The sequence below is a fragment of the Lactuca sativa genome, chromosome 4, assembly GCF_002870075.4.
Source record: "Lactuca sativa cultivar Salinas chromosome 4, Lsat_Salinas_v11, whole genome shotgun sequence".
NCBI lineage: Eukaryota > Viridiplantae > Streptophyta > Magnoliopsida > Asterales > Asteraceae > Lactuca > Lactuca sativa.
In genome coordinates this window covers 394,103,166-394,131,029 of record NC_056626.2, presented here as the reverse complement: position 1 = coordinate 394,131,029, position 27,864 = coordinate 394,103,166, and the positions used below count along the sequence as shown (strand labels likewise).

The following is a 27,864-nucleotide window of genomic DNA, read 5'->3' as shown; positions in this document are numbered from 1 at the left end:
AAAGGAACACTTGATAAAAGGTTAGAAATAACAGAAATTAAAGACACAATGAATATAAGTATTATATACGATTGCGGTATACAAAGTATAATGAAAAGATATATGATAAGTATATTATTCTAGGACCGCTGTGGAGACCAGACGTGGTTTGCGGCACCTATAAATTCAAAAAGAATTGTGGGTCTGGATTCATTATTCCTAGCATTTCTAGAAAATGGTTCAACTTTCTAGCATCACGTGATTTGGTTAAAACATCAGAAATTTCTTCGTGAGTAGGAACAAAAATTAGTTCGATGTTACCTTTGAGAATGTGGTCTTTGATGAAGTGGTACCAGAGTTCAATGTGTTTCGTCTTCGAGTGGTGAATAGGATTGTGAGAAATTGCTATTGCACTCTCCGAATCACAGTAAATCTGTCCACAACATTTTGTATCCATAGTCCATGAGTTGAGTTTTCATCCATTGAATTTGGGAATAACAGCTGGCTGTGGCCATATATTTTTCCTCTGTGGTAGACATTGAGACACAATTTTGCTTCCTTGAATACCAACTAACTAGTCTTCCTCCTAGAAATTGATAACCATCGGAAATACTTTTTCGATCTAATCTGCATCCGGCATGATCCACATCTGTGAAGGATTGGAGGCTCAATTCATTTCCTATGGGGTACCAGAGGGCTAGAGCTTTACTTCCCTTCAAGTAACTGAGAATTTGCTTGACTGCGGTCAGATGTGATACTTTAGGGTCGGCTTGGTATCGAGCACCTAAGCTTGTGGCAAAGACAATGTCTATTTTTCTTGCAGTGAGGTACATCAATGACCATATCTTTCCACGATAAGTTTTGTGGTCAGCTGATTCTCCGGTAGGAATAGCTGAAATCTTATAATCGTAGTCCATCGGGACCTTGGCTGAGAAACAATTGTCCATTAAGAATTTATTCAACAGCTTAGAGGTATATTTCTCTTGATGAATGAATATCCCTTAAGGGACTTCTTTAACTTGAAGTCCTAGAAAGAAATTAATCTCTCTATTGATGCTCATTTGGAATTTTCTAGTCATGAGCTTTGCAAAAACATTCACCATACCCTGATCTGTGGATCCAAAGATGATATCATCCACATATATTTGGACGAGCATTAAGTGATTACCATTTGCTCTTCTAAACAGAGTGGGATCAATCACACCTCTTTTTTATCCAAACATGACAAGAAACTCAAAAAGAGTCTCATACCATGCCCTTGGAGCTTGTTTCAGACTCTATACTGCTTTTTCAAGCTTGAAGCAGTGATTTGGAAATTCTTGAATTTTGAAGCCTGGAGGTTGTTGTAAGTAAACTTCTTCTTTCAGTTCAACATTCAAGAACTCACTGTTGACATCCATCTAATGTACTATTATATTCTTGTGTGCCGCATACGGTAAGAAAATGTGTATTGCTTCCATTCTGGCTACGGGGGCATAAGTTTCATCATAATCGACACCTTCAAGTTGGTTGTAGCCCTTTGCAACTAGCCTTGCTTTAACCTTTAGGCTTCAGTACTAGTTTCAATATTTTGTTTCTTTCAAACTCTACTAACTCCTCTTGCATTGCGGTGATCCAGTCGGGCTCCATGAGTGCCTCTTTAATGGTTCGAGGCTCGACTGAGGACATGAAGGTTGCCTAGTGGCAGTGGTCTGTAAAGTCACTAAAGGGTCGATTTTGTATACCTACGGCTGGGTTTCCAATGATTTGACCCGGTGGGTGATCCTTCGTCCAGATGTGAAGACGATTTTGTTGATGATCAGCAGTTGTGGTGGAGGGAATATCTTCAACGTCAGATGCCTCTGCGGTAGGATAAGGTAGTTCCCCCTCGACACGTGAACAACCTGCATAATTATCTTTGACTGAGGGAATTTTAATGGCAACAGTTGAAGGAGGTTCCCTCGTATTTGTGGAAAACATTTACCCCTGAACCAAGGATGGTTTCCCCTGGATTGATGATTGAATGTTAACCCTTGGATCTAATCTAGTGTCAATGTTCTCAACGTCTTCATCATCAAACTCTGAAGAGACATTTCCTTGAGTTGTAACTCTGCGGGTAGATACCAGAGTTGTGTTGTCAAGTACTAGAACCTCGATGGTTGTCACTTGAACCAGAGTTGAACTTTCCCCCTCAATCGGCGAGGTGGAAGTATCTTGTGGCAATTCTTCGAAAAAGGTTGGACCAGATACTTCAGCATGTTATTGTTGAGCCACTGGAGACACAAGAATTTCAGAGAGTTGAGTTGTCTCCATGGGGTCAAAGAGATCCTCATAGTTTATTTCAACTATGTTTAAGGGACCCGAAGAGGCTGGGATATCACTTTCCAGGATAGCTTTAGTTTCATTTGATGGAGCCGTGTTGCGGACGTAATAATCATCGAATTTAACATCGAAGCTTTTGACTATCAGTTTCATGCATCTAATGAGAACCCTATAGGCTACCTTATTGTTTGAATAGCCAAGAAAAATGCCTTCATATGATTTTGGTGCTAATTTGTTAAGATGATCCTCGTTGTTGATTACAAAGCATCTTCATCTAAATATATGGAAGAATCCGACATTCGGTTTGCGATTGTTGAGGCGCTCATATGGAGTTTTGTTGAGATGCTTGCGAATGATGCTTCGGTTTTGAACAAAGCATGCAGTTGCCACTGCTTCTTCCCACAAGTATAGAGGAAGGTTTGCAAAGTTTAACATGGACTTGGCTGCTTCGACGAGAATATGATTTCTACGCTCTACTACTCCATTTTGTTGCGGTGTGTAGAGAGCTGAAAAGTTGTGACTTATGCCTTTGGAAACGAAGAAACTGTTCAAGAGACGATTAGTGAATTCGGTTCCATTGTCACTTCTGATTCTTCGGATTGGTAACTTGATTTGAAGCTCAATTTCTTTGATAAAGTTGATCAGAGTCTGTGGTGTTTCAGATTTGAGGCTTAAGAAAAAGACCCATGTGAAATGAGTGAAATCATCAACTATAACCAGTATATACTTTATGGGATGGAGACTGGCTATGGTAGATGGACCACACAGATCAATATGAAGCAGCTCTAATGGTTCAAAAATTGAAGAATCAACAACCAGAGGATGGCTTCCCTTTGTTTGCTTTCCACACTTACAAGTTGGGCAGAGTGTATCATTGTCATACTTTAGGATGGGGAGACCACGAACAAGTTTTTCGGTGACCAGGTTGTTGATATACTGGATATTAAGATGAACTAGCTTGTGGTGCCATAAGCAGCTAATTTCGGATACTGCTTTGGACAGAAAGCACAACTGCGGTTTGTCAATGATACATTTTTCCTTCGGACTTGGACTTGATCAAGCAGGTGCTTCTATCACTTGTCATGATGTAGCAGTACTCATTATCAAATTCAACTCGCTGACCTACTTTGCATAGTTATCCTACACTGATGAGCATATGCTTGAGGCCTTCTACGTAAGCAACCTTTTGAATTGATAAATTTCATGTTGTTAACAAACCGTAACCCCTGATGACTCAATTCTAATTGTTACCGAATGTGACATGTCCACCATTACATATAGGCTTGAAGTCTCGATGGTATTCTTACCTTCTGGTCATGTGTAAGCAGCAGACACTGTCGATTAACCGTTCATCTTCTTGTTCCTCCTTGCACATTTCCTACAAGATTAATGGGTTATTTTAGGCACCCAAACAAGTTTGGAGGCCAAGGAAAAAAGAGAATCTTTCTGCTTTGATGCATGGACATGAGTCTTAGGGACAGGTTTTGTGTCAGTGTTTAGACCTAGTCCTGGGTGGCTGGTAACCTTTGGAATGTTACGAGGTTGGATTGGACGTGATGTTTTTAGAAGAAAAAGTCTAGAAGCAAGTTGTTTTATCCAGACACCGGATTTGGTCAATGGTCTGGAGGGTGTTGTCTGAGTCTTTTGTCTAGTCCATGAATGAATTTTGACTGCAGGACCTTTGGGATTGGAAAAAACTTTTGCACATAAATTTCTCCTAGGTTTTGACTTTGAAAATAACTGAGGTGATTTAATTAGTTCAGGAGTTGGCAAAAGACCTTTCCATTTTGGATCTTTTTAAGAATAATTTTCAAACATATGCCTTTGAAAAGACATGACTTGGTTGTTGACTTGGTTGTTCAGTCACTTCCTGAATCATATAGTGAGTTCATTAGAGAGTACTATATGATATACCACGACGTGGCCCTCGTTGATTTGACTTATTTGCTTATTTCTGCTGAATCAGCAATGATTTGGCTCACTGGTCAAGAAAATTTGTCTGGTAAATCAATATCCCAACCTTCTATGGGCAATGGCAACATTGGAAGTCCAAAAAAATTTTCTCTACGCAAGAGAAAGGCTGAGTCTGAGATAGTCCTGTGTACCGTTCCAGAAGAATCCATATGTTCCTACTGCTAAAAGAGGGGGCATTGGTTATGAAGCTGCCCTGACTACCTGAGAGATCTAAGAGATGGGAGAGTCAAGATGTATGACTCTACTTCAGGTAAAATCCACTATCTAACTCTATTAAGTTTTCTATTTTAGATTCTTAATAAATGATGTGATAAGATTGCATTTTGATGTTTTGTAGGATCAAATAAAAGAAAGGAAGCTTAAAGGAAGAAGTGAGTTGAGTCTGATCGCGAAGAAATGGATTTCGATCGCATGATTCGATGATCGCATTTTTGAGCTGCTGCTTTGAGTTATGATAGATTCCTTAGGAATATGTAATAGCATAGTTTTCATTCGAATTTGCGTTGTAAGGACAAGTTTTTCGCACCTTTTATAAATAAAATAGATTTTGAGTTTTATCTTATTTATATCTCCTTGCAATGTCATTTGCGAAAATTGATGCTTGTGTGTTTCTATTATAAGCAATATTAAGTGGATGTGATTCTTAGTTGTGTTATTTATGGTAGTGTCGTAATTTTCTAAGTAAGGAAACATTCCCATCGCCCAAGTTTCAATTGGACAGAAGCTTGGAATCATGTGATTTGAGTCATGTGATGTATGCGAATGTTGGTACTTAGAAAATTAAGATTATTTCCTTTTTCACATAAGTATGTGAGTCAAGTGAAAGACTAGGAGATCTGGTACGCAATATTGTGCACTGGTCGAGTCCATCACAAATAAAAATAAGATTATTCATCATGATTTACTAAAAGTCTAGTAAATGTGGTTATGCTTACAAGATTAAGTGTAATTCTGAATCATTGTAAAGTTTCAATGACTGGAAGAACGGATAAGAAAAATCAATTAGGCAAAAAGATAAAAGTTTCTCCAATCTGAAAAGATGGGAGAGTACTTTAGTATCATGTTTTGTGACCGTCTTATTGATTATGAAACCATATCACAATTGATCCTCTAAGGACACCTTAGTGCACTAGTATGGATAAGAAAAGAATCGGAAATTGTTGAAATGGTTAAATCAAAAGGTGAATCATACTTCGTTCCAAAACCAAGTCTTAGAGTCATACTTCAAGATTGTGACTTGAGTGACACATCTTAAGAAGTTTTAACACACTTATGAAATGTGGAGTAGAAAAATGTTTTTCTTACTCTTGCACATTTGAAATTAGTAAGTTGTGATGTCTTGGATAGGACAAAGACCAACTAAGACCAATTGTGTGTAGTGTTTTTCTTGATAAGAATCCTCACTAACTCCTGAATATTTGTTTGTCAAGAAATGTTTCTTGACAAGAGAAACTTATATGTCAAGAGGTCAGTGGGATTCTAAATGATCTTGAAAAGATTCAAGAACTGATCAAGAGTAAAGCTATTAGACACTAGCACACGAATTGAAGTTTGTAACCTATCGTGTTGACACAATTTTGTTTTTATGCAATTCCAGTAAAGTTACTTATGCATGCATATGAGTTCTACGAGTTCTCAATTGACTGCATAAAGGCTAGCACCTTGTTCAACGAAAGTGCATTGACTAGTATAGGTGAGCTGCTAAATAACTTGGAAGCAATGGTAGGACCCTTGATCTCAAGAAATGAAGAATGAACAAGTTATGTCCATAAGAGTTTGGATTTATCACAATCATTATTTTATGATTATGGTTATCACAAATGCACATGGATAAGAGCATATACACCATAAAATCTAAGTGCCATAAGGTTTCTCTCTGTTTCATGAAAATGATTGTGAGGAAACGCTTTCACTAAGAGAGATTTTAAGGAGATAGCAATTGTGATATTTGTGTTCTTAAATTCGATTATGATTACGGAATCCCTCTTCATAGTTCAAATTGTGAGATTTGGAAATTAGTCTAAACATTTAGGATGTATTTCTATAAGTTCTGAGTTAGTTTAGACATACATATGAGCTATCTAAAGAAAGGTGTGTGGTGAGTTTGAGAAGCCTAGATAAAGGCTTATCGAAGCATATCGTATTAGAAATATGAACTTTGGAAGTCAATAAGTATTGATTCCTAGAAGTCCAACTGTTTTCTAAATACGTGTCAAAGCTAGTGGGAGCATAAATGTTATGCTCCTATGGATATAATCATCATGTTAGTGGGAGCATGATTATTATTTTAAGTGTTGCAAGTTAGCAATATTAATTATAGAAAACAAAAAAGTTTCACTTTGCAAAGTTGTAGGGATTGAAAAATTGTTTTTCTATAATTAAAGGAGAGAATATTATACTTCGTTTCAATATCTAAAAGCTTGGATCACGAAATTTTAATCAAATTTAGTCAAAGGACATATATTCATGTTATGTTGAAAAGATTCAACATAAAGTAATTCTATATATGGCAATATTATAGCAAGAAATTGGTAAAGTATCACGTTTTTCATCATGAATCATCTCCCATGCGCTTCGGGTATAGGATCGATTGCATATGCTGTAATATTCGAATGTTCTAAAATTTTCAAATGCCTAGGGAATTAAGAGGGAAAAAGGACTTGAACTAGATTTGACTAAAATAATTAAACAACTGTCAAAGACGATCTAAGGTTCGCCAAGGATTGGTCACTTGTTGACAGTTGGAAGTATAGTAACGAATGGACCATAATGACATTATTATGATTAGATATGATTCTATAAATAATGAGTTGTCGTATGGAGAATATGGAAATGTTTCCATATTATGAGTTGGACTTTAAGAATCTATGTCTAGATAAGAAACTTTTATGCAAAAAGGATGTTGAAAGGAATGTACTTTGAATGTAAGACTTCATATCTATGGAATTGCCTTGTAACAATCTCAAAAAAAGCACTTTGTAATATCATTGGCAAGTCTTGGTGGCTTTGGTGATGTGATATTACGAAAGGATCATTGTATAAAATGTTATAATATAACATATTCTAATAGTGGCAAGAATTTGGTATTCTTACACTAATGATAAGGATTAGGAGTTGTGAAATGAGTATCAGCGGAAATGTGCTCACTTGCTCTATTTCACAAAGTATGGACCATAGGAAAACAGAGTGTGCATGCTTGGAGCATGGGAAAACTGTTGTTATAATTCAAGTAAAAAGTTCATTATCCGAAACATTATACAATGAATAATGAGTAATCAATATGGTGATTAAATAAAGGTGTTTTATTTATACTCAAAAGTTTGGGGCCATATAGGATTAGTATTATTCTTGTGTTTCACTTTGCATGTTTTGAATTCCCGAATAATAAGATTATTCAAACCATCCGCATTTGATCATACATTGGAAGTAGGTATGGAAGAAGACTGTCATGAATCTGACTGTAGATTGTCTAAAGCATTTTAGATATAGCAAAAGTCTGCTGCAGTGTTCATGAGTGCTCCTGAAATAAGATTTAAGTATTGGATTAAACCCATGCTCACTTGAATCACTTCATGGATTTTATCACGAGTGATCAGTGAAACATAATATCTTATATTCTTGAAACCGAGACATGTAAGTTGTAATTTACAAATCGGTTACACATTGATAATATGTAAACACACCAGTAACTTGGTGTTTTAAAACGTATTGTTGTGTGGGATTTGATGATTAGGTACAAATGAGCATTTGAATCAAAGTTTATCCATTCCTTTTACCCAAAGTGTGATAAAAGCGATATATGTGGGCCCCTCGATGATTTAGTGATGACACCCCTAAGCGCTTGGCTAATCCGGGACTAAGTTGATGTGTTCAATTGTAGTTTGTTGTCAGTAGTCATAAATCGGAAATCGGGAAACAACACATGAACAGAGAGTATGATGAAATCTGTGTCTCAATTCATACGATATCTAGAACGGAGGAGTATATGATCCCTCATTTAAAGGATTCGTTACTAATAAGATCAGAGTTGACAACGGCTTTGGAAAGCTACGATTGCTGATTAGCTTCTAAAGTTGTATTTGCAAAATAGTTATTAGACTTATCCAAGTGGGAGACTGTTGGATTAAGTGTCTAAGCCCATAACTATTGTGTTATGTACTTGACCCGATTATGAGCATGGTCATTTTGGGTTGCCTTCACTCATGCAACTTGATAGGATGACAAGAGGAGAGAGAGAGAGAGAGAGAGAGAGAGAGAGAGAGTAGAATTTATTATATGAATAATAAATTGGTACTCTAAAATGGTTTTATTAATAAATTACAAGTTTAATATATTATTTGGAAATCATATTATTTAAATAGTATTGATCAGAAATTAATTTGGTATTAATTTGGCGATCAAAAGAGACTGATTAAATAAAAGGGGACTAATATTGTAATTAACTGTTAGTTACTAGTTGGGCTGATGGACTCCATAGAGTGGAGTGGACGAAATTTATGGGGAAGCCCTTAAGATTTCGTCCAAAGAGCTCTAAGGAAGGAATCCATGGGCTGCTTAGGCCTTAAGTAGGAATTAGGGTTTCTTTCAGAAACCCTAGCAGGCCACACAGTTATATAAGGAACCCTTTATATAGGATTTTCGGCCCCTATGAGTTCTATGAGAAACCCTAGCTGAAATCCTTCCCTCACCAAGTAATCTTGTTGCATTGAGTGTTAGTGATTCCATTAGAGGTGCAACATTTGAGGCACTAGCCTTTCAGAAGTCAAGAACAAGAAGGATTGTGATTGTTACTGCTACATAAGAATCAAGGTAAACTTTCTAACCCTAATCATATGTGTTTTTTTTTTCAGATTTGTATGCTAGTCAATTAGTGTTTATTGCTTTGGTATTCAATGTTGTATGTTTACTTAGAAAAAACTAGATCAAAGCAAATAGGGTTGCGTGAACACCATAGGAATGATGTTATGCTCATAACCCAACAGTTTAATGGTTACTGTGGACTATACCAGTATTTGACAATTTAGTGATGATGAAATTGAAACGTTTGAATGAGTCATCAAGGCTTTCTTCGGGTAGAGCTTTGAAGTTGTTAAACTCATTTAGAGCAGTGGTGAGTTTCTTATCTTGTGCTTGTTCTGACCCTTGATAGAGATTCTTCATCACATCCCGTATTTCTTTTGCGGATTTGCAATTGATGATAATGTCGAAGTTGTCAGGATCAACACCGCAGTACATTTCGTACAAGGCAATGGAATTATTTTCTATTTTATCTAAATCGTCTTTGGTTGGTCGATTCATAGATCCTTCATCGCCACCTAGTCGAACTTGAGCACCATCAGCTTGAACCGGAATAAGAACAGGGACATGGGGTCCTTCTTCCACGGATCTCAGTACATCTCTTCCAAGTCTTTTAAGATACCTGTCCATACTTTGTGACTAGTGTTGATATTCATTTGCCATAAGTATTGGAGCTCTGTTCGAACCTCCAACACTGTTGGAGACGTTTAGTGATAAAGCTTTTGCCATATTTCCTTTGTTTTTTTTGTTTTTTATTGAGAAAAATAAGCTTCAGTGGTATAGATGGCTTTTCAAAATCAGAGTTCTTGTTGAAAATGGAACTACTTTGGCTCTAATACCAATTGTTGAGAGAAAAAGTTTTGAGAAACACTTGAACAAACGTTAGTACAATATAAAGTTGCGGAATAAGTTAATCTCAAAGGATCATGAAAGCTCAACAATAATAAGAAGTTAGATTTGTTAGATAGTTAGTTGCGGAAACGTAAAATGAGAAAAGTAAAGGAAATATAAATGAGAACAAGTTATATATCAAGTAAACACCAAGCTGATTCATAACAATGTTTGCACTCAAACACGAGCTGTATGTGAGATCAATTGAAACTGAAGAGGATCTTCGATGATGATCAGTAAGATAGAGATATGAGAAAGTTATCTTTATATTTTAGGGAGAAAGATCAAAAGACCGTAGATAAGAAGTGCTGAGAGATGGATAATACATGAAGATGATCACTCTATTTATAGAGCCTCTAAAACTTACATCCTGAATAAACATCTAATAAACTACTGACTAACATGGCCATGCAAGGTGCATTGGATAAAAAAAGGCTATCACAGTAAGTCAGAGGATGTAACATAAACTTCATTGCGGTTCACTTCTTGAAACTGCGATAGACACTTCACTGCGGTAGGGAGAGAGTTGATTGCGGTAGCACAAAGATAGTTGTGGTAGACAGAAAATGATTGCGGATGGCCAAGTTTAAGAGGGTCACTTTCTTGCTTTAACACCTGGCCGAATTTCTGAAGAGTTAACTCCTCTCTCCTTCCATCTATTGATAGTGTTGTTTATGACTCCATTAGAGGTGCAACACTTGAGGCACTAAGCTTTCAAGAGTCAAGATTTACAAAGGAATTCTTGTTATTACTACATAGCAAGGAAGGTAATATTCTAACCCTAGTTTTCATATGTATTTCGAAATTGTATGCTAGTATTAGGGTTATTGCGTTGGAATTTCTATTTGCATGTATAACTAGTGAAAAACTTAGATCCAAAGCAATTAGGGTTGCATGATCACATAGGAATGTAGATATTCTCAAAACCTATCAATATTAAGGAAACATCCGATTCTTCACCCTATTGTTCGTTGTTGGATTGTTCTTGCTAAAACGAAATTGATACTAACACATTCATATTGTTTAAACAAAAAAACGAATTTATATAATAATCATATGTATATGTTCTTGATTATTAGGAGGAGGCTCCATTTGAACCTTGAAATCATTGTTTGATAGTTGCTGCAAAAAAATGATACTAACACCTTTTGTAGCGAATTCTTAAATTTTATAAACAAAAACTGCAATTCATGTGTACTTGATCTTCATTATTGTGAGCATGCTGCATTTCAATTCAAACAAAAAAAAAACGAACGAGAATGATAGTGTACTGATGAAATTAGACGTACACATATTATATATAGGTTAAAGGATAATGTATACAATTTAAAATTATAATTATATTAGCCTAAAATCATGGGATTTGATTGGGATTAATATGTTATATGTTTAACGAATTATTTATGAATTATTTGGTCGAGAATGATCCCTTCATCCACGTAACAGATGTGGATCCACATTTGAACATATATATATATATATATATATATATATATATATATATATATATATATATATATATATATTTCTCTCTATGTGTGTGTGTGTGTATATATATATATATATATATATATATATATATATATATATATAGAGAGAGAGAGAGAGAGAGAGAAAGAGAGAGAGAGAGTTTGGTTCCGATAATGATTCAAAAAATAATGAAGACTGCGAAGACAATTATTTTTTTCTTTTTTCCTTTTACCCATTTAACCTCTAAACAATTACTCTTTGCCTGAAAATGTTAAAATATCGCACATAATTACAAAAACATCATATCATCTCGTGAGATATTGATGATAAATGAAATTAAATCTCCACGTTTTATTTTTTCAATCGTTCAGCAAAGATTTGTACTCACAGTTCTCATTTATTTTTGAGTCCTCACTCGATATATATATATATATATATATATATATATATATATATATATATATATATATATATATATATATATATATATATATATATATATATATATATATATAACATGTTTTGACTTGCCAACGACATTTGGCCTAGGCGTAAAGGGCGACTCTCTCAATGAGAGGTCATGAGTTCAAGTCTCATTAGGAGACAGAAATGATGCTTATGATTAGATTATAAGTAGTATAGCTTTTTGTTTTATTAAAAATAAAGAAAAAAGCATGTTTTGACATAAAATTATTGGTGTTGGCTGAAAAGACACCATATTTTATCATATAGACAATCTAAATAAATTTTTGAATAATTTTATTGGTTAAAATTGTATTATTTTCTAAAAAAAACAAATTATATTTAATTAATTAGAAGTTGACTTTTTATAGAGATGTGACTATGATTTCTAAAGGGGTTGGCTAAAAAGACACATCATTTTATCATATAGACATCTTAATTAATTTTTAAATTAATTTTACGGGTTGAAATTGTATTATTTTTCGAAAAAACTGATTATTATTAGTTGATTATAAGTTGACTTTTATAAAAATAATAATAGTGTGTGAGTATCTTATTAGTAATATTCATTAGCTAGCAGCGGGTATGGTTTCCCAATTTATTTAACGAGTGCATATGCTATGATTGATATGGTTTCCCAATTTATTTTAACGAGTGCATATGCTATGATTGATATGGTTTTGGTATTAAATTAGAAGTTTAATTAGGACCACGATAACAAAATACATTATTAGTTTCATTGGTGATCCCAATATTTTTTTATGAGTATTAGTGAATAAAGACAAATGTGAAATCCAAGGAGAATCTCACTTCCTTCCCTCCCCGTCTCATTGGATAGTCGCGAATTTTAAATTTTAAATAAACAATATTTGACTAAACACTCCTTCCATTACTCACAAATCATATTTATATAACGGTGCATATTTGATTGGTGAGTTAATTAATATTGGATGAAAAAGAAATTTTTTCAATAAATAAAGGTTTGGTATGTTCGGTCTAACTTTAAAATATCATGAGTATATTAATAGTTTAGATTTTTTTTGAAGAGATATATATATATATATATATATATATATATATATATATATATATATATATATATATATATATATATATATATATATATATATATATATATATATATATATATATATATATATATATATATAGGGACAGATTCAATAGAGAACCAATATGGATGGAGGAACCAAGGAACCTATTAAGATGGTTAGATCAAAATATTAACAACCATTGTATTTGAGATGTAAAAGTATGAAAAACAATAATGTGCAACTGCTTATAACCAAACACGTAACTTAAGGGGGGCATTGTCGTCAAACTAAAACTTTTTAACTCTCACTGTTAATTAACGTCGTTAGTTCATCAGTTTCAATTCAGTGAAATCGATTTTACCCTCTCATTGAAAGCGATCTTTTACTCCACCGACGACATCGATTTCAAACGAATCTCCGGCGACGATTCAGTAAATATCCACAATGAATCTTCCCGAAAAGTTCGTCAAAATGAATCTAGAAGGTATATTTGGCTGCTATTCACTTTCGATTATCTCATTTAATCCATTTTCAACATTATACTTTTTCGATTGATAAATTTCAAAACGACAAATCTAAACTATCTGTTACATTATGTATTCGATGAATTTGTTAATACACTATTTTATTAACAAAATCGTTTTATACTGATTTGAAACCCTCGTTGGATGATGAACTTTTAATAATTTGTATACATAACGAAAACCTAATGAATATCTATATTACAAACTAAAATTTCCTAAAACTTTGTGAATCTAACTCGAATATGAATTTATTAAGTAAATCGAAACCCTAATTTCATGAACTTTTGAGAATTCGTATAATTACCAAAAACCTAATGATATAAATTTCTTCAAATCGATACAGAAATCATGAATATCTAAATTACAAACCGTAATTTCCTAAAAACTTTGTGAATCTAAGTGGTTTCTGAATTTATTCATTAAACTGAAAAACTAATTTCACATTTTGAATTCACAGTGTGCTTTGTGATTTATATTTGATTATTTTGAAAGGATTCAATGTTTCTGAGTATTATATTATTTCACAATTCACAAAGTAAATCATGATTATATATCAATTTAACATATCATTTATTCAAATTGTGAATTCACAGGGTGATTTATCATTTACATTTGATTTTTTTCATCTTGTGAAATTCACATTGTGTATCTATGTTTAATTCATATTGTATCTCTTATTGTGCTTCTCATTGTAAATTTATAAAGAGTTGCATTGGCAATGTTATGATTCAAACTGAATTCATAGTGTGAATAAATCATAACTTTCATACCATGAAATTGATGTTTGAATTAATTTGTTAATCAAAAACAGAAAATGAAGAAAAGATCAATGAAAAAAAAGGATAATAAGAAAAGAATGAAATTGACAAGAAGTCTAAAAGATGTTCTACCTTCAACTACAAGTGAAAAATTGAAGATATTCAAGATAAAAAAAAGGGTTAGAACATTTGCATTCAGATTAAAATAACTAATTATCTAATCATATACTACACACTTATTAAGAAAAACTAATTCACAATGTGAATCTTGGACGTGTATGTCACATTCACACAGATTCACAATGTGAATCTCTTAAAAACATATTTTTTTTTTGCAAGTTGATCAACACTTTTGTTTGTATTTGACTATGCACAATGTAATTGTAAAAATTCACCATGTGTATGTGTACATCATTTGGTGAAACTCAAACACTTTTGTTGTTAAATGCATAAATTCACAATGTGAATCTTGGATGTGTATGTCAAATTCACATAGATTCACAATGTGAATCTCTTTAAATAAATTTTGTTTTTTTTGCAAGTTGATCAAAAGTTTTGTTTGTATTTGACTATGCACAATGTAATTGTAAAAATTCACCATATGTATGTGTACATCATTTGGTGAAACTCAAACACTTTTGTTGTTAAATGCATAAATTCACAATGTGAATCTTGGATGTGTATGTCACATTCACATAGATTCATAATGTGAATCTCTTAAAAAAATTTTGTTTTTTTTTGCAAGTTGGTCAACACTTTTGTTTGTATTTGACTATGAACAATGTAATTGTAAAAATTCACCATGTGTATGTGTACATCATTTGGTGAAATTCAAACACTTTTGCTGTTAAATGCATAAATTCATAATGTGAATCTTGGATGTGTATGTCACATTCACATAGATTCACAATGTGAATCTCTTAAAAAAATTTGTTTTTTCTTTTGCAAGTTGATCAACACTTTTGTTTGTATTTGACTATGCACAATGTAAATGTAGAAATTCACCATGTGTATGTGTACATCATTTGGTGAAATTCAAACACTTTTGCTGTTAAATGCATAAAATCACCATGTGAATCTTGGATGTGTATGTCACATTCACACAGATTCACAATGTGAATCTCTTAAAAAAATGTATGTTTTTTCTTTTGCAAGTTGATCAACACTTTTGTTTGTATTTGACCATGCACAATGTAATTGTAAAAATTCACCATGTGTATGTGTACACCATTTGGTAAAATTCAAACACTTTTCCTGTTAAATGGATAAATTCACAATGTGAATCTTGGATGTGTATGTCACATTCACACAGATTCACAATGTGAATCTCTTAAAAAAATGTTTTTTTTTCGTTTGCAAGTTGATCAACACTTTTGTTTGTATTTCACTATGCACAATGTAATTGTAAAAATTCACCATGTGTATGTGTACATCATTTGGTGAAATTCAAACTCTTTTGCTATTTAATACATAAATTCACAATGTAAATCTTGGATGTGTATGTCACATTCAAACAGATTCACAATGTGAATCTCTTAAAAACATATTTTTTTTGCAAGTTGATCAACACTTTTGTTTGTATTTCACTATGCTCAATGTAATTGTAAAACTTCACCATGTGTATGTGTACATCATTTGGTGAACCTCAAACTCTTTTGCTGTTAAATGCATAAATTCACAATGTGAATCTTGAATATAGCTCATAGCCTAACAGATTGACAATGTGAATTTCTAAAAAGTTTTTGCAATTTGATCATCACATGTTCAATTTTATATTGTTTGACATGTATTAATACTACTTATATTTTTGACATTCATATTAAAAATTTCACATTATGTAGTTGAAGGTTCAAAAAAATATACCAAAAACACAGCAAGGAGAACCGTGGTGGAAATAATTAATAAGTTAAGAAAAAATGAAGATGAAAAGACTATTGAAGAAAATGTTGAAAAAGAAAAAAGTTTAGAAGCTGATGAGATTAAAAAAAAAGCAAACAAAAAAAATGATGAAGCAAGATGAATCTGTTTTGAAGACACTTGAAAAGAAAACAACTCGAGGTTAGTATTTAAAATTATAATTTACTTTATCTTTAATTTTTTTTAAGTGAACAGAAATCAGACAGAGTCCAAGATTACATAAAACAAAAATGAAAAAGTCGATGAAGCAAGAAAAATCTGTTTTCAAGACACCTAAAAAGAAAACAACTCAAGGTTAGTATTTATAAAATTATAATTGAATTTGGTATTATAAAATTAATTCTTTATAAATTTGTTAAAACATGAACATAAATCAGATAGAGTCCAAGACTTAAAATGATTGAATACAGAAAATCTGTGACTCCTATTAAAGTTGAAGATAGCCTTGTAAAGAAAGAATCGGATGAAAAAAAAAACAGGTTTGTTTATTACTATTCACATGTTTAATTTACAAAGTTATAAACAAATTCACATGTTTATTTTATGTATTATATTATATTTTGCAAAACAAATTCACATGTGAATTTCTTGTATTGTTAGTTATTTTATATTATATATGTTATATTATTAGAAGCTTATGAACATTATTGACTATCAGGAAAAAGAAAAAGAAAAACAAAGACTCTGGAAGTAGTCAAAGAAAAAAAAGGCAAAAGTGCCAATAAATCCAAATGACAGAGTATCTTTGACAAGAAGAATGAGCCCAAAGAAGTTTTATGATATTGTTAAATCTATAAACAAAGAACAGAGAAAAGTTGTCAGAGAAATGGGATTGTGATCTTTGCTGAGAATTGCAACCAATGGAATTTCTGGGAAATTGGCACGTTTTATTGTGAATTCATTCAATCCATCAGATATGAAAATCCATCTACCTAATGCAAAGATAAACATAACACCAGAACTTGTTCATGATTTGCTTGGAATTCCTCTAGGTGGAAAAGATATATATAACACTGATCAATGTGAAGGAAAAGAATTAATGGACTGGAAGCAACAATACAATTTCAAGGCTATGAGACCATCGGATGTTGAAGAGAAAATTAAAGAATCATCAGATTCAGGGATTATTTTCAAAACAAACTTTGTATTACTGTTTGTTAATACCATTTGTGAACAGAATAAGCCTGGAACTTGTAAGACAACAGTATTGCCACATTTTTTAGGCAAAACACCTATGAGAGAAATTGACTGGTGTGGTTTTATAACCAATTGCTTGAAAATTTCAAAGACGACATGGGATGAAACCGATAGAGGAAACTACTATTGTGGGCCACTTCTTGTATTGTTGGTAAGGAAAATTCTTATAATTAACACTTTTATTTATATTATTATAAGAAAACTAATTAATCATAGTTTTGTTTACATAAACAACTAGCTTATTTGGAGTTTATGAGAAATGATAAGAATGAAAAAAAGACAAATACATGCATTACATTTTTGGGATTATGAAATGATGGTGAAAATGGAAAAAGCTGAGTTAAAGAGTAGTGACTTTGGAACTTTGGAATGGAATGATGATGTTATAGAGAATGATGAAGAATCCGACACCGATGAAAATGAAGATATGAAACTCGATGTAAGTTAATAATCTATATAATTTAAAAAAAAATTGAAGTTAAATTACAGATATATGTTATAACATTGTAGTTAAAATGAAATTCATAAAGTGATTCACATTGTGAATATAAAAGTGTATTTTATTACTTTCTCTATAATAAATTCACAAAGTGAATATGTAATTTATTAAAATTCAGTAAAAACGTGATACCTCATCAATGCATTCATATTCTGAAACTGTAATTTATTATAGAAAAAAGTTAAAAAAAAATCATTTTCTTTGACATTTTTATCTCATTTCGCAGGAATTGGTATTCAAAGCGAAAAAGGATTACAAAAAACTAGTGAATGATAAAATGAAGTTTGGAAAGTTAATTGAGTTTTCAACAACAAAATTCACAGAAAGCGATGAGTTGAAAGATATGAAGAAAGTCTTTGAACAATAATTCATTTATAAAACTCAAAATGAAGATGATGCAAAAGGTGACAGGGATGAAGATGAAAAAAAAGCAAAGAAAATTTGAATGAACATGAAATAAAGAATCAAACAATCATGGTAACATCAGGAAATCTGTATAATGATCCAATAGTGCATGAGATTGCTGATTCTATTCAATGTATTTTAAATTTTGATAATTATGATGATTTTGAAAATGTAAAAAGTTTTAGAGAACAAAAGATAGATGATAAAAAAATAAAAAAATACTATAAAATCATCAATGCCTAGTTTTCCACTTGGACTTGGTCTTCGTCTAACACAAGAGTTTCAGGAAGGAGATGAGAGCAGTGAAGATGAACACACGAAGAAAGAAATAAAAGATGAAAAACTTGATGAAGGAGAAAGTTATGATTCAGAAGAAACAGAATGTGACAACAATATCTTGGGAATTGAAGATGATGAAGACAAAAAAAAGAGAAGTAGGAAAAAGATTAAATAAACCATCACTGAAGCTATCTTCTCCTTATAATAAAAAACAGGTCTGTGCATCAAAATTTGTAGATCCCGATGAATTAAAAGCATCAGATAGAATTTTTTCCAGAATTGATAATAGCAGGTAATAATTTATGTTATCTTTTATTTAAATACAATAGTATATAAAATACAAATACAAATTAATTTTCTATTAACTGCTTTTTTGTTTTATTTGATTACAAATTAAGTGAGAAGGTATTTCAGATTAAGAGAGGGTATGTGATTGGAAGAGGAATGATTGAAACAATGCAGGCAGGATTATGGGTACATGCACATGTCATTGATGCTTGAACTGATATTTTGAACTATGAAGAAATGCTTAAATCAAATTCTACACTGAATCGGTATTTCTTTGATACATCAATTGTGGTAAGTTAATTAAAAAATATATATCATGATAATGTTGATAATATAATAAATACAATTTTCAATAGTTCTGAATAAGTAATAAAATTCACACAGTGAATCCCATTATAATTCACAGTGTGAATAATTTAAAATTTAAAATTTAACTTATTGTGAATTTAACAATTTACTCTTTAAAGATTGATGTATATTTAAATTTTTTTGCAGAGACAGTTCATATTTGACAAAAATATCCCTTTCAATCAAAGATTTGTTAAATTTGAGTCAAATATCAAAGATGCAATGAAAAAGGACAAAGAACTGAAAAAGTTCACTTGGTAATAAACTATTCTTTTTGTGGAATATATTACATATTTTTAACAAAGTTTAACAATTTAAATTATTAAACAAGTGTTTTTACCAGTTCATCAAAAAAATCACTTTTACATCATCTTCATAAACTTAGAGGAACCAACGGTTGATGTCATTGACAATAGGAATTCAGTTGCAAAGTTTTCTAGAGCTTATCGTGATGCACCTAATGAATTGGTAAGAATATTAAATTTAAATTATAAATATAAGTATTAATAGACTGAAAATCTAAATAAAATAATAACTATAGAAAATGACAATTTCTTTTTTTGCAGAAAATACTTTTTAGTAGGTACTTGATGAGGGTCAATCACAAATCAGCTTTAACTTTGGAGGGTGTTGAACCAGAAAGGGTGAACATGAATTGGCGCACGAGGGATAATCATGTTGATTGTGGAGTTTTTTACATGCGTCATTTGGAGACATATATGGGAGATAAAACAATAAATTGGATATGTGGATTGCCAAAAGAATCAAAACAACAACAAAGTGTGTTAAATGATTTACGCAATAAGTATTTGACAAAGATACTACTGAGTGACGCAAACAGACATAGGTCAAAAATCATTGCACAAACAGCTAAGTTTGCAAAAAAGACTAATGAAGAAATAAAAGATTTCTCGACAATGGATGGGAAAAAAGGGGAGAAAGGATATAGTACTTCAAGGATTGGAAAAAGAAGTGTAAAACTTAAAACTTAGTTTTCTATTCATTATTAGTATAAGTTTAGATGCACTTTAATTTCTTTAAGAACATATACATGCTTGTTATGTTACAATTTGATGGTAGTTTCTATATCAAATATAACGAACTTTACTAAATACTTAAAAGATGTTTATATTTTCATGTGAATGTCTACATGTATGTTATACAATTACATGTTTTATTAAAAATATGATATTGGTGTGTGGGTGGGGAGAAGTGATTATATTTTTACTTTGAATAAAGAATTGAAAGTACATTAACATTTCATACATTTACTTCATTTCTTTTGGTCTAAATGATTAGATGTTAATGTAATAACAACACAATATATGTAGAAAATTTACATGGTTTATATGTTAACCTTGTGAAAATTTTATATGTTAGATTAACTATGTGAATTACAGTACATATTATAACATGTATATTTTATATGTGAGGTTCACAATGTGAATTATGGTACATATAGATCATTAAAACAATTAATAGTTGAGATTCACAATGTGAATTAAATTACATTAAGACAATCTTTAACATGAAAATTTTATATATGAGATTATCAATGATAATTAATATACATAAATTAAAACATTAGCATGAAATTTTTATTAGAAAATATTCAAAAAACTAACAATAAAAAATATCTTTAAGCAAAAACAATAAATTTGAAAAAAATATATTCTATTATTAGAAATAAACTCTAAAACAATGATTATTAAAATTAACATCAATATTTCTACATTTCTATCCATTGAATGACCATTACAAAAATCAAATCTTATTTTAGTCGTCTTAAAAAGAAAAAATTAGAAACAATTAGCCTTCTCTAACCTCAGATTCTAAATCAGACTTCTTAAACCTCAAAATGCAACTCCTAGCATTGTGATTTGGTTAATGACATAAACTACACAACCTAGTAACCTTTTTAGATTTCTCAATCACTTTCTCTCTAGTGCTCTTGAATCTTTTACCACTGGCCCATCCCTTGTTTCTGATCCCCTCTGGATTATGAATGTTGATAACATCAGGTACTGCAGCTCCAATAATTTTTTCAATGTGAATTGATCTACTCGAATATGCCCTTGATGAGGTACATAAAGGAATACCACTATCAACCTCCTGAAGTTACTTTATATATTTAGCCAACTCATCCTCATTTTTTGCTATCTTGTTAATGGACAAACGGAGAATAACATATGCATCTTGAATCAAACATTCATTTTTACTGCCTTTATGAGGATATGAGTACTTTTTTCTCAACAATCCATTAGCTATGATATCTTTTCCCCATCTCCTCAAAATGAAATTTGATGGAATTTCATCATACTCTTTCATATTTAATATGAAAAACATATGACGACATAACAATCCTTCCTGGACAAAAAGCATGCAGCTGCAACTGATGCTAATGCTATCACCCCTTCTACTAAATACAACCTACAAAATTATCATTAATAAACAAATTAATATGTGAATAAGAAATTCTATCTCATACCATTCGATAAAAATTATACAAATTAACATCAATTCACATTATTAATCAAAAAGTCATTAGAAATCATAATACTATAATATAAATATGTACTTCAAATCAAATTCACAAAAAAAACATATTCCATACTAATCTAATGAAAAGTACAAACCAATTTATAACTCTATAAAAATTCACACTATTAATTAGCAAAACATCCTACATTCACAGTGTGAATTTTGAAACTACATTTTATATTTAATAAACTGTATTCGGACAAAGAGACATACCTTGTAATGAGTATTAGGACAATGAGAAGGAAGACTATTTCGATAAAAGTCATCAGATTCTTCATCCTCATTCACATTTTTATCAATCAACTTTTTTTTCTTCTTATCTCTCAAAACATAAATTTCACTTTCATCTTCAATAACTACATATTCTTGAACACAATAAAACATGGATTTATATAACTCTTTCTGAATGTCCAAGAAAATATTATGTGTAAAAATTTCCGATGCATACTTTTCAATAGCCAAAGGAGCCCTTAGGTTGGGGGTAGTAGTTGTGGACTGATAATCTAATAAAGATTGATGATGCCTTTGCTTCTTCATTGCACTATCAAACGACATCATGAACTTCACCAAATTTGATTTATGATGCAAAAAATGTGAGAAAGCATTATTCATACTCTCTGATTTTGAAGTAGTTCGCATCAAACCAGAAAGTTCAAGATCTCTCATAAAAGCTAGAATCCATAAATCCCTTGTTTTAAAAACAGACCTTAACTAGTCATTTTCTTTTAGATGAAACTTATCTAACATTGTTGACCACGAACTTTCAAAATCTTATGGAGAACATTGAAGATTCCATATAATATCAAAAAATGTCTTCTGGAAGTCCGAATGGTTATAAACATTGATAGGAATCTAAAAAAAAGAAACACATAAGAATCATTACATATGTTGAATATTTGATGTAATTCATATTAACATAACATTTGGTTCACATTATGAATTCACTGTGTGATTTATGATTTAGATTTGTTCCTTTCATCATATGAAAATTTACATTGTGAATTCACTATATGCTTTATGATCTATATGGTTATAAAACATATATAGGAATCAAGAAACAAAAAATATACCTTTTCTTCAAGTTTTTGAGTGATGTGCCACATGCATAGTCTATGCTTCAATTCAGGAAAAACAAAATTAATAGCTTTCTTCATTGATGAATCCTGATATGTTACAATCATCATAGGAGGCTTGACAAATGCTTTACAAAACACTTCAAGCAACCACATATATGCATCTGCTATCTCACAAGCTAGTAAACCATCAACAAAAGTAACACAACGCTTGTGGTAGTCAACTCCAGTAAAAAGAACAAATACCATAGCATACCTGGATTTTTTTATAGGTATTATTAAAAAGAACAAATACCATAAAAAGAACAAATAAGGATTAGGAATTACTTGTTTGTTTCATAAGTAGCATCAAAAGATAGTACATCTCCAAATTCCTTATAGTTGGCTTTCGAAGTATCATCAGCCCAAAAAAGTCCAGTAAGATGATCATCAACATCTTTTTTAAACTCAAATGAAAAATTAGAGAAACACAATTTTCTGTTTGTCAATATATCCACAACCATTTGGGAATCTTTGACACCAATTTTACAATTCAAATCTCTATGAAAATTTTTAAAGTCAGCTGCAGTCCCACCCCTAGAATCAAAGCCACCCTTCATACTACTCACCAAGTTATAAGCTTTTGAAGCACCAATCTTACAAGTACCAACCTTATGTATAAAGGATTCATCAAGAAAATCCATTGTCCTATTAATCCTTAATAAGTGCAACTAATCTTAAGCAACAAGTTCATGGTTGTGATCTTCAACAAACACATAAATGTAGATATGAAAGGTCATGTCTATTGAACTTTTCCCTATATATATATATATATATATATATATATATATATATATATATATATATATGCGTGTGTGTGTGTAACACTCTGTTTATTTATTAAATAAATAAATTAATTAATGAATGTATAGTAGCCCTAAAATAAATAATTATATATCAAAGGATGGTTTCGAAGTGCTAATTGTCATAATGTTAGAAGTTGGGGGTTACAATTGTAAGTTCTAGACCCTATTTGTAAAAAATTATGAAGGCAGGGGCTATTGGGTAATTGTTGGGACTTCTTTTGAAAGAGATTTTAGGGCTAAGGGGCTGTTTGGTAAATATTGGACCTGAGTTGTAATGGATTTATAATGCTGGGGTAGAAAGGGTAAATATTGGATTGAGTTTGAAAATAAATCTGGAAGTGAGGGGCTGTTAGTGTCATTATGGGATTAACTTTTGGAGACCCAGGTATATAACCTTTGTAAGAACCCTAATCCTATGGGAGTCATCAGCCGCCATCATACCGTCTCCCCTCTCTCACGCCCCGATCGGATGAAATTCCGTCCCCACCTTCTTTTCTTGACCTCCGGCGCCGCACCACTATCATCTTGGAGATCGGAAACCACTACCAGCATCCCTGTTGGGTTGAAGATTCGTTCAAGGGTTGCGTCTTTGGGCTCGGCTATTAGTCCATTTGTTTTGTGCTCCGGTTTTGGGCCTGTCCAACCGAGAGCCCATTAGGTTTATTATATAAGTATATGCTTGCATGCATATTAGGTTAACGATAGAGATAATGCTTTAGAGAATTACGATTACTTTGCAGATTTCTTATCGTTCTTGTAAACCTACTAATCCTCTACAGTTGATGTTCTTAATCGAGCTCTTCTGAGGGTTTTGTTTTAATCATTCGACACGTTTGATTCATTCTTGACTTGTTCTTATTTTCGTGTTCTTGCTATTTTATATTTACTTACCTGTTTAAGATCTAATCGATCTTCAAAGATTAAAGTTTTAATCTCATCAATTGGTATCAGAGCAGGAGGCTGTGTAATCGATACACATCTTTTCTGTGAAAAGGTTTCAATTAGGGTTTTTCCGCAATTACTGATATTTATTGAGCCGTCGTCTCATTATTGACGTATCTTGATATTTATTGTCTTGCCCTAATCTGCTTTATTACAAGTCTGATCTTTTAACAGGTTTTTCGATAATAATGGACGAGTCGCAATCAAATCCCATCAATATTTCCAACAGCATCGGTTCAACCACGAAGATTCCAATCCTATATACCCATGACTATGAAGTCTGGGCGCATCACTTTGAAGACTACGTGATAGGATCTGAGGATAATGGATACCTCATATGGGAAGCAATCATTAATGGACCTTTTTCTCATTCTGCAACGTCCAGGATTATTAAAACTCAAAAGGAATACAATGATCTGCTGAAGGATGTTAAAGATATTGCGCAAGATGAAAAGGATAAATTCCAGTGCAATATCAAGGCGTTAAGATTGATTAGATTCGCCCTTCAGTCCGACACCTTCATGTTGGTCAGCTCATGCACCACGGCAAAGGAAGTTTGGGATAGACTTCGTGAACTATACTCTACAGACGAGGATCTTGAACATTCTATCCAAACCTTACTCTTATCTGAGTTTGGAGAATTCAGGCAAGGAGCCGAAGAAACAGTGACCCAGACGTTTGATCGCTTCAATCATCTTCTCAGCAGGATGATCAAACATGACATCGAAAGGAAGCTTATCGAGCAGAAGGTTATGTTCTTAAATGGTTTGAGGTCTGAATGGAGAGCAGTGGTGTCTACAGTCAAAGCCCATGAGCAGTTTAAATCATACTTTTTGGCGAAACTGGTGGGTATTCTCAAGTCCCAGGATAAGATTGTGCTGCAGGAGAAGAACGTTGTCTCAAGCCTTGGTTCGCTGGCCCTCCTGTCAAAAAGTAAAGCTGTGATGGAGGATGAAGACCTCAACTTGGAGGAGTATGACCTCACGTCTGAGGATTATGCTATGATGGTGTCTAACCCCAAGAGGTTCATAAAGAAGAGATTCCCCAGCAACAAAAACCAAAACTGGCAGGGGAGTTATAGTTCAGAAAAGGTTAACAATGAACCGAAGGTTGAAGAGCCCAAGAAGGAACCGAAGGCGGATGGTGATTTTGGAGTAAGCTGTTACTACTGTGGTGGGAAAAACCACTATGCTAAAGATTGTGTCCTCAAAAAGATGGCTGAAAAAGATGAGGAAAAGGATGAGGAAGCTGTGCTGCAGAAAAGGCTGGATGAGATGAGAAAGAAGAAGTCTACCGCTAACCCTTCCATGAATGCTCTTATTGTGCAGGGTTCGGTTGCTGATGACGAGTTCGGTAGCGTGGAAGTTTGGTCAACCGACTCAGAAGATGACGAAGTGAGGAAGCCTTCTCATGGAAAGGCTTATGTGGCAAAGGAGGAGAGCAGTGGAGGAAGATGCTTCATGGTGTCCGATGTATCTCAGTTGAGGGGATACAACACTGATGGTGGAAGCAATGAACCGAAGGAGCAGCTGGATATGTGCTTCACAGCCAAACCACTCAGCCAACAGTTCAATGAGCTTGATGAACTGATCAAGAAGGTACAGTCGGTTTTCGTTTCATTTAAAGTACCACAATCCTCATATGAGAAAGAACTAAAAAATGTTAATACAAGAATTTCTCATCTAGATAGTAGTTTAACTCAAACTCGAGTCACCAATTCTAACCTAACTGATCAATTAAGCAGGGTGTCTTCGAAGAATGAGGAGCGGCGCATGTGGATCGAGTTGAAGGAGTCTGAATTAGTTAAAATAAAAGACGAAAACATTTATTTACAAAGAGACAATTTAAAGTTGTTAAAACAGCAGAATGTTTTTTGTTTAATTGCAAAACGTCTTTATTCTAATATTACTCAGCTTCACTTGGACTGTGAAATAGGCCAAAAGATCCATCGCATGATTTTGCCTTTCCTTGAGTTTAAGGAGGATGAAATCGATGCTGAAGCTTATAATTGTGAGAGTGTGATATCATCTGATGATGTCAATCCGACCTACATGTATGGACTGGACAAAATAGAATCTTTCATTAAATCCAAGGACCACAAGGACATGCTTAAAAACCTTCTGGATGAAAATGATAGACTTAAACTGAGAATCGAAACCATACAAAAATTTGACTCTTTAAACGCCAACTTGAGCTCAGAAAACAAAATTGATGTTGAAAATGCATCTGAGCTTAACGAGGACGACAACATGAGTGAAATTTCTGTAGAGGACACGGTTGACTGCTCAGAATTTATAAAAAGCGAACTTGAAAACCACAAGAATCTAATTTCTGAAAATTCAGTGGAGTTCGCTCGATTGTCCCAACAAAAGTCCCCGATCTTAGCAGAGAAAGCGGTTGTATATCAAAAGGTCAGGACCACTCCAAATCAAGTGTACAAGGTCACTGGAGTAACCGAACATCAGACGGCTGAACTCACAGCTATTGTAAACGAAGACAATGCTGATGGCTGTGATGAGTATTTCTGGTCAGCTCCAATAGATAATGCAAACGAAACGGTAGGCTTATCAGAAAGAACCTCATGGATGAGTAAAGGTAGATACATACCAGAACCCTTGAATAAGCCAGATAATTTCGATGAGCCAAGTACTAGTGGTACGAAAGACATTCCTCAAGAAAATGGAAGTTCGGCAAAAGAAGACATTCCCTCTAGTTCCTCAGTTCAAAGTGAAACTCCTACAGTTCAAAGTGAACCAGCCAAGGAGAAACCGAAAATGAAAGCCAATATTCATCATCAACCGAAGCATATGAGGAATAAGAAACGTGAAAGGAACCAGAGATACAGGAAGAATCTCTCTGAAAGGAAACAATTTTGGCAATCCCAAAACGCATATTTCTCACATCAAGACAAGAATCTGAAGTTTGAGAACAATCCTGTCAAAAAGCATGAGAGCCACAACAACCGAAAGCCAAGGTTCGGTTCAGAAGAGAACAACAACCGAAAGCCAAGGTTCGGTTCAGAAGAGAACAACAACCGAAAGCCAAGGTTCGGTTCAGAAGAGAATACCAACCGAAAGCAAAGGTTCGATTCTGAGAATGACTCCAACCGAAAGCATAGGTTCGGTTCACAGAACGATTCCAACCGAAAGCATAGGTTCGTTTCTGAAGTCAAAAGAGATCAAAACTCTAAGGTCAGTCCCACCAATGATCAAAAGCAAAAGGGTAACCTAGAGTCTCCAGCCAAGAAGTCATCTCAATCTAAGCCTACTCCTTCTCAATCATCTAATTCTTCTACTTCTTCCAATTCATCTCCATCTGGCTC

The 27,864-nt window shown here is 32.9% G+C and overlaps 2 protein-coding genes across 2 annotated transcripts; both read right to left on the bottom strand.

The window, feature by feature from the left end:
• Positions 1–401: 401 nt before the first annotated feature.
• LOC111908119 (secreted RxLR effector protein 161-like) lies at positions 402–1,938 on the bottom strand. The gene is made up of 2 exons (XM_023903960.1): positions 1,704–1,938; positions 402–907 (listed from the first exon to the last, which is right to left on the bottom strand). The coding sequence occupies exons 1-2, from the start codon at positions 1,936–1,938 to the stop codon at positions 402–404; spliced, it is 741 nt and encodes a 246-aa protein (XP_023759728.1).
• Positions 1,939–21,259: 19,321 nt separating this feature from the next.
• LOC111908118 (protein FAR1-RELATED SEQUENCE 5-like) lies at positions 21,260–23,438 on the bottom strand. Its single transcript, XM_023903959.1, has 5 exons — positions 23,083–23,438; positions 22,753–23,011; positions 22,465–22,534; positions 21,896–22,353; positions 21,260–21,571 (listed from the first exon to the last, which is right to left on the bottom strand). The coding sequence occupies exons 1-5, from the start codon at positions 23,436–23,438 to the stop codon at positions 21,260–21,262; spliced, it is 1,455 nt and encodes a 484-aa protein (XP_023759727.1).
• Between the last annotated feature and the right edge of the window lie 4,426 nt (positions 23,439–27,864).

Excerpts from the sequence above, each read along its gene's own strand:
- LOC111908119 (XM_023903960.1), bottom strand. The coding sequence starts at position 1,938 with ATGTTTTCCACAAATACGAGGGAACCTCCTTCAACTGTTGCCATTAAA. Across the intron at positions 908-1,703 it reads CATTGGAAACCCAGCCGTAG|CCAAGGTCCCGATGGACTAC; the intron begins GTATACAAAATC and ends ATTGTTTCTCAG.
- LOC111908118 (XM_023903959.1), bottom strand. The coding sequence starts at position 23,438 with ATGGATTTTCTTGATGAATCCTTTATACATAAGGTTGGTACTTGTAAG. Across the intron at positions 23,012-23,082 it reads GCTACTTATGAAACAAACAA|GTATGCTATGGTATTTGTTC; the intron begins GTAATTCCTAAT and ends AAAAAAATCCAG. Across the intron at positions 22,535-22,752 it reads CTCAAAAACTTGAAGAAAAG|ATTCCTATCAATGTTTATAA; the intron begins GTATATTTTTTG and ends TCTTTTTTTTAG.